Genomic DNA, 8,129 nt, shown 5'->3' on the forward strand with positions numbered 1-8,129 from the left:
ATTTTGATCTTTCTATAAATACCTGAGTCTTCATAAAAAAAAAACTACTGCAAACGGCATAAGTTAGAAATATTATTCTAGCTTTGTAACCAGGGGAGTCACTAGAGCCCCAGTGAAGTATTACTGATATATCCTTGTCTGGCGATGGAGATTACATATACTGACCTGAAAATAGTTTTCCTTGATAATACTTTATCAATCATTTTGTATGTTTGCTATCAGTTATTTATAACCAAAAACTAGTGATTGCAGTTTCACAAATTAATCAGTTTGATTTTACAGGTCAAACAGTATTGCAAACCGATCTGATTTTTTCGTGATTCAGTTTGATTTATTCCTACAATTCACTCATGCACTGAATTTTTGTAATGGTTTCTTGCACTGAAATAGTAATGCATACTTTATAAAACAGAAAACAAACAAGGGCGCTGAATGGGATGGATATTTAGACTATACATTTATAGCTGTATTTAGGCTGTATTTATATACTGTCCATTGTAGGAAACAAAACTTGCAAATGTCTCATTTCGTTCACCAGTGATGACATAATTCTTTATTGTATGCAGTTTGTAAATAACTCTCTACTGCGGGAAAATACCATGTATGCCATTTATGTCCATACATACATTATAGTATAAAAATATTTGGATACTTTTTGATGGGGACTTTGTGCCCTAGTACTGATGAAATCCAAGAAACGTTCCTGTTTATAACTGAAAAATGTACATATAGTACATATGTGACCCTGGATGACAAAACCTGGATGTCTTATGGGTCTTTTCTTTTAAACTTGAGATGTATACATCACATGAAAGCTGAATAAATAAGCTTCCCATTGATGTATGGTTTGTTAGGATAGGACAATATTTGGCCGAGATACAACTATGTGAAAATATGGAATCTGAGGGTGCAAAAAAATCAAAACATTGAGAAAATCACCTTTAAAGTTGTCTATTTATGTTCGCGATTGTGCTGCATTAACTCACAAATATAAATTTTTTATACATTTACAGTAGGAAATTTACAAAATATCTTCATGGAACATGATCTTTACTTAATATCCTAATGATTTTTGGCATAAAAGAAAAATTTATAATTTTGACTCATACAATGTATTGTTGGCTATTCCCACAAATATACCCGTGCTACTTAAGACTGGTTTTGTGATCCAGGGTCACATATCTCTCTGAACAACCTTGATCCAAATGGATATCACTCATCTCACTAATAATTTGTGGGTCTCTCTATTAGCCCCTGAAATAGTTACAGTAAGCATAAGTAGACATGCTTAATCAAAATTATTCAAACCCCATTGCAAATCCGGTTTATTGGCAAAATTTACAGACTTTCAGCTGTTTGTAATAAACAAATCGTTCAAAAGTAATTGAAATAGCTCAACACAACAAATGTTTCAAGAGGAAACTGATCTGCAAAACAGGTGTTGCTCAACCACACCTGATGCAACTAATCAAGGGCTTCATTAGTTGCACCAGGTGTGCTTGAGCTAGAACACATGAAATATCTGAACTGGTTTGCAACACTGATATGACTAAGTCAAAAGAATGGTCCAAAAAGTTAAGAGAAGAATATCATCCTTCACAAACAAGGAAGAGGATACAAAAAGATAGCGAAGGCACTAAATGTTCCTAGAGACATCGTTGGAAGCAAAGTCCGCAGGTTAAAAATTAAAGGAACAATGGTTACACTACCTGGACGGGCAGAAAAAGGAAGCTACCAACGGCCGCAACCAGATTTCTGAGAAGGCAGATTCAGAAAACCCCTCGAGTGACTGCAAAAGACATGCTGCAAGACTTGGTGGCAAGAGGCACTGAGGTTCCAGCTTGCACAGAAAGGTGCGTACTTAACGCATGCCAGAACTCCAAGACGTACACCACTACTGACCCAGAAGCACAAAAAAAGTCGGCTCCAATTTGCTCAAAATCATATAAAGATGCCACAGACATTTTGGGATTCTGTTCTGTGGAGCGATAAAACAAAACTGGAACTTTCCAGCCCTTGGATCAGCGATATATCTGGAGGAAGAAGAATGAAGCATATACTGAAAAGAACACTCTGCCTACAGTTTTTCATGGTGGCGCTCGGTGATGTTCTGGGGCTGCTTTGCATCCTCTGGCACTGGATACCTGCAGTGTTGTAATGTAACGGAGTACAAATACTTTGTTACTGTACTTAAGTAGAAATTTCACGTATCTGTACTTTACTTTTCTATTTAAATTTATGTCAACTTTCACTTTTACTCCACAACATTTCCTAGATAAAAATTTATACTTTTACTCCGTTATATTTCCACTAAGAATCTTCGTTACTTGTTACTACAGAAGAAATGTGTGCGACTGCAATAAGGGAGGTTTGGCAAATCACTGCTCCTACGCACGCTCCGCACGGTCTATTTCAGTGTAATGTTTGTTTGTTGCCAAAGGAGGAGGAAGCACAACTGAAACCGCCATGGAAGCACCTACTGGAGGACCGGGGGGAAACTCCTTTTCCTCGATTTACTGAAGCTTAAGTGTAAAACGCATTTGCAGCTGCACAGCTAGCACATTGAGCGCTGGCACATCCAATGGCGCGGGTGCCTCTGATGTGTGACCAATGAGCTAGCCCTACGTCATTACACGTCAGAGCCGGCCAAGGGGGCGTGGCCTTACCCTGAATTCGCCATTATAGCAGGTTTAACCTGTGGGTTTAACAACTGAAGCGACAACTCACCAGGTTACTATAGTGCGGCCGGCTACGCAATACTCGTTCCCTCTCTCAGGCAACTGAGGTTACGATAGTAACCGAGTAGTTCCCTTTCGATCTGCCACAATAAATTTCACAATCAAAGTTCTAACCGCTTGCTTTAAAAAAAATAAAAACATTTTTTACTTTTACTTCAAATACTTAAGTACATTAAATATCAGAAAATTACTTTTGATACTTAAGTACAGTATATATCAGATACTTTAAGACTTTTACTTAAGTAATATTATAAAAGGTAACTTTCACTTCTACCAAAGTCTTTTTCTAGGACGATACTTTACTCAAGTATTGCTTTCTAGTACTTTATACAACACTGGATACCTGCGAAGTGTGGAAGGCAAGATGGATTAGTTGAAGTATCATGAAATCCTAGTAGAAAACGTCATGTCGTCAGTGAGAAAGCTGAAGCTTGGGCGTCATTGGACCTTTCAACAGGACGATGATCCCAAGCATTCCCCAAATTCCACCAAGGCTTGGTTGCAGAAGAAGTCCTGGAAGATTCTACAGTGGCCATCACAGTCAACTGACTTGAACCCCATAGAAAATTTCTGGTGGGATTTGAAGTAGACAGTTGCAGCACTCAAACCCAAGAATATTACTGAACTGGAGGCCAATGCTCATGAGGAATGGTCTAAGATTCCTCAGAAACACTGCAAGAAGCTGATGTCTGGTTACACATCTCGTTTGCAGCAGGTCATAACAGCAAAAATGTGTTCTACTAAAGATGCTTGAAATGAAGGGGTTGAATAATTTTGAGACTGCAGAAGTCATTAAAAGAAGTTCATTGCAAACAGCAATGGGGGTTGAATCATTTTGATTACAACTGTATATTAATGTTAGTCTTTCTGCAGCATTACATGAATATTCTCAACAAAAATCTAAACTTTTGTATATTCAACAACTGATCTTGCTGTCTGTTCATTTTCAACATGACCAATGGGGATTCATAAAATAATTAAATGAAGGGAATAATGTTGTCAGCAGGTTCATAAAATAATGAACTGATATAGCCTAAAAAACAGGATCTTATTTGCTACAAGGTCCATTTGAAAGTGAAAACTCCAAATGGTACTGTTGATAAAGGAATTGCTCTAAAATGGAGTATTGGTTTCTATTGCATTTTCATTGTCTGATAGATGAATTAAACTAAATTACAATGCGTTGGGGGGAAATAACATAAACCTGAATAAAATTATCTTTATAAAGTCCTGTTTAGGCCACTGAGCTCATACTTCCTGATTAAAATATTCAGTGTGTCTTTGGACAGTTCTCTCCGTAAAAAAAAAGCAGCAGTTTTTACTCAAAATCTTATAGTTTTAGCTTATTGTCACTAAGATAAGACTTACTGTACGTTCACACCGCCGCCGGCGAGAGCGGCAAAATTCGCTCTTCCCGCCCTGCCAGCGACGCCGTGGAAAGATTCGTGGACGCTCTGATGCTCTGATGTAGATTGAACGCGTGGTCATTTTTACAACTGTATTTAAAGGGGCCACAAAGCATCAATCATGTCGATCGTTATTTTTGCAGAAAATTGATCGATGGAAAAAACTTAACAATTATAGTGACATGTTTGCTAATGAAATAAACAAATGAAAAGCCATTTGTGTGGTGTGGCTTTTGTGTTCATGGTTAAGTGCTATTATAATTTACATTCCCGCTGAAAAACAAGCGTTCTAGCGCGAAAATATTGCCTATAAATAGTGTTGCTCCTTCTTATCAAATTCAAATGATCAACCTCCTCAATTTTGCTTGGGAACTAATGTGGTCGGAACCAAAGTTTACAGGACTGCGTTCTCTGGACTCCTCTCAAACGGAGCACTTCTATATTCCGATTGGTTGCCGCCGAACCGCGTCATTGCTTAATACCATAAAATTGACCTGACTTCAACTCTCCTCGCCGCTCTCACCGTCCAAGACACGCCACGCCGCTCTCGCCAGAGCTCGCCGCCGGCTCTCATTGAAAATTAATGACTTCCGGCCACTTTGACGCTCTCGCCGGCGGCGGTGTGAACGCACAGTTAGCTGATAAGTTTGCTTTTTGTTGCATTTATCATCTTCATTAAGTCATAGCTATGTGTCATTTCAGATATCTGGGACATTTTAAGTGTGAAAACCACAAGAGCTGCTACATGTCACCAGTTAAAGGTGCTCTAAGCGATGTTGGGTGACGTCACTTCTTGTTGACGTTCGTAGTATTGTCAAACAAAACGGAGGCTAGCTAGACCCTCCCTCCTCCTCATCCGCGCACTAACCCCCCAAACCCCACCCCCAAATCCTTCTTGTCGGTTATTGGCTGGAACAGTTTGTTATGTTTCGTGGTGCGGGTTAGCCCGTTTGTTTTTGTTGCCGTTTGTGGAGTCTGGGATGTCTGCAGAGACCGTGTTTTTTTTACAGTGTTTTCAGGGGACATGCAGCTAAAAGATATTGAGGAGATGTTTGCTGTATGTGACAGAAAATGTTTTGGCCTAAAAAGCGTGTGACATCGCTTAGAGAACCTTTAAGGGCTACTAAGACAATGAAAAACTTTGTGACTATGAAAAATCTTCTTGTGGGACAGATATCATAAGATGTCATGACTGCATTTTATGAAAAGCATGGTTGCATTAGTGCATTAATATGGTACAGAGAGATGCATGATGTAAAATAATTTCTGTAGAGCATGTATGATATACAGGGCCCCCACAGTAACGTTTGGGACACCTAAGTCACCTAAAAATGTGTGAATGGCATTGCATTAGAAAAATATCAACCAACTGACATTTATTTTAAAGAAAGATGGAACAAACAGACTTTTAAAACAAAGAAATTAACAAAAAAAATTTGTTAACAGATATGCTGTCAAAATTAAGATTACATTAAGTAGCCTATTTTGAAAATGAAAATTCCTCATGCTCAGCTCTAAATTTATTTAATTAGCTAGAAATTGTGATTGTGCACAGTAAAAAATTATATTATCAATGTTAGAACAACATGTGTTTTTACATTGATTTAACTCATCAAAATAAGTTTAAAAAATTTCTACTTTTTTATGTTATACAAGATTCAAAACATTTTCTTAAGTCAGTTTTATGCGATTTAATTTGAAATGACTTAAACATCCAAGTTGATTAAAAAAATTAAAGTTATCAAACAATCTTTGAAAACCCTTATCCAATATTTATAAGGAACAACTGGCAAAATCATGTAAAAGTCATGGAAACGTATTGTGGGAATCCTAACGTGATGAACTCCACCTGTGGTCACTCTAAAGTTCACTAAGTGAACTTGAGAGGAAATGACTTCATGCAGCCGCAACACAAATCACATTGACAACAGTTATAAAGTAGCCTAATTGCAAAAATGGCTGAGACAAGAGAAGATAGTTTTGAGTAAAACTCTAGCATTGTTTGTTTGCAGATGCCATTGGTTTGTTATGTTATCTGAAACAGAGACACTGAAGTGTGGCTTAAGTGTTCAAATACTATTTGGGGCCACTGAATGTCCCATTACGCCGGGTAATGTGAAACATTTATGGCTTGTTTCCACTGAGCGGTACGGCACGGTAGATATTTTGAATAAAGTTAGTGCAAACAAGAGAGTACACAAGAGGTGAATCGGCAGCACCACACAATGGCAGATCAGTCAAAATGCTTTTTGTTGTCTAAATACCCCACATGGGAAAATAACAACAAAATAGCTATTCAGTTTTCGAGCCAGTTAATGAGGAGACAGTCCGGATAAATGTGTGATAAAAGTGGCAAAATGGGAAGGAATGTAAAAATAACATAATTTCTTACGATGCAAAAACCATACTCCGGTCACTTTCTGGTCAGTATTCTGATCAGTAATCACTCTGCACTCTTACCAGGTCACCGGCGTTTTTAGCAAGCTCATCGTCACTGGATGCTGCCGAATCTACCACCAGCTTCTCGAAGCACGTCGAGCCCAAGGACGAGCTCTTCTGCTGGGACATCGCCAGATGAGCCACCAGCAGCTTCGGGCTCCCGTGCGCGGATACGGAAATCTCGGGTTTACTGACTGATGCTCCATCAGCTACGGCCAGCGGTGAGATCCCGAGCCCTTTCCTGGCGCTGGAGTCCGGCTGCTCGCACAGGGTACTGTCGCCTACTAAAGACGGTGGCGTTGAGGACAGATTGGGCTGCGAGGACGAGAAGATCCGGTCCAGGACCTGTTTTTTCTTTCTTTTAAACATCCATAACCCGCTTTCCTTTTTACTATCCCCGCTGCGTCGTTCGGACCCCAGTTTGGGGCTCAAAAACGGTTTGGTCTTCTCTTGGAAATTCCTCCACATTCTTCTCTGGTAAGACGCTGATTGCGGGTCTTTGTCGCTCTCATCCGTGTGTTTCTCCTCCATAGTCCCCGTCCAGCAGCAGCAGAAGCAGCAGCAGCAGGCTTTCAGCGCGCGGAGCGCCAGTGACACTGAAACGCGCGGGCGAGCGCGCAGCAGCGCGTGCTCTTGATCGTAAATGACACTCCGGCACTTACAACACATTCACTTTATCTGGTCAATATGCTAGTGACATTATTCAGGGGGTCTTTTAAAGCACCTTAACATTGAAGTCTTAACTAAAACCAATTTAAAAAAATAATTAAAAAAGCCCAGTAGGAGAAAACAAGTTAAAATATGAACAAGGAAGAGTTGCCCAGCAAGGGTTACCTGTGAAATAAACGTGAGTGTGAAATGCATCTGCTTCACTCTTTAATGACTTAATGATCTGAGTAACCTATGAAAAAGCCAGTTGAGGGCATACACTAATACATAATTGCAGAAAAGAAAGATACGCCTCCCTCTGGTGAATGTCCGTAATTATAAGGTTTTGGTGAGTGTATATTTTACTGCACATCATGTCATTTTATTACATGGCGTTAACAAGCCATTTGAGCTATTTAAATAGTGTTTGTTGCTGTAAAACGTGCTGATAATAATACAGGTGCACACTAGAAGAATGTATGATGACTTTAGGACAGAGTTATTCAGTTAACAGGTTTTAACTGTGGTAGGCCTATTTTTAGATTATTTTTAAAATTACTTACATAGCTATGCGGTGTAAACAGCCATGCTATTGATTTAAAAGTGAAAATCAAAGCCAAGATAATACCACCCACAATAAAACCCACTCATGTGTCATTTTAAAGATTGTAGAAATTGAATATGAATATTTAATTATATGAAGGTTGTAGTTGCTGTAAACTACAGGCTATGATGTGTGTGTGTCTCTGTGTCTCTCTCTCTGTGTGTGTGTGTGTGTGTGTGTGTGTGTGTGTGTGTGTGTGTGTGTGTGTGTGTGTGTGTGTGTGTGTGTGTGTGTGTGTGTGTGTGTGTGTGTGTGTGTTCTTTTTTCATTGTTTTATTTTTACACACAGCTAAC

General features: G+C 39.1%; 1 protein-coding gene across 4 annotated transcripts in view; it reads right to left on the reverse strand.

Moving 5' to 3' along the window:
- The window catches only part of mctp1a (multiple C2 domains, transmembrane 1a), a 213,682-nt gene extending 206,205 nt beyond the window's left edge, over positions 1–7,477 (reverse strand). For 2 of the 4 annotated variants that reach the window (XM_077231636.1, XM_077231634.1), the window contains exon 1: positions 6,605–7,477. In XM_077231636.1, coding sequence (XP_077087751.1) covers positions 6,605–7,252 — 648 coding nt within the window. In that variant the 5' untranslated portion in view covers positions 7,253–7,477. The remainder of the gene's footprint in view (positions 1–6,604) is intronic. The other 2 variants (XM_077231635.1, XM_077231633.1) reach the window with 1 other exon arrangement.
- Between the last annotated feature and the right edge of the window lie 652 nt (positions 7,478–8,129).

The sequence above is a fragment of the Siphateles boraxobius genome, unplaced genomic scaffold, assembly GCF_051911475.1.
Source record: "Siphateles boraxobius isolate OS27281-9 unplaced genomic scaffold, OSU_SipBor_1 16, whole genome shotgun sequence".
NCBI classification, from domain to species: domain Eukaryota; kingdom Metazoa; phylum Chordata; class Actinopteri; order Cypriniformes; family Leuciscidae; genus Siphateles; species Siphateles boraxobius.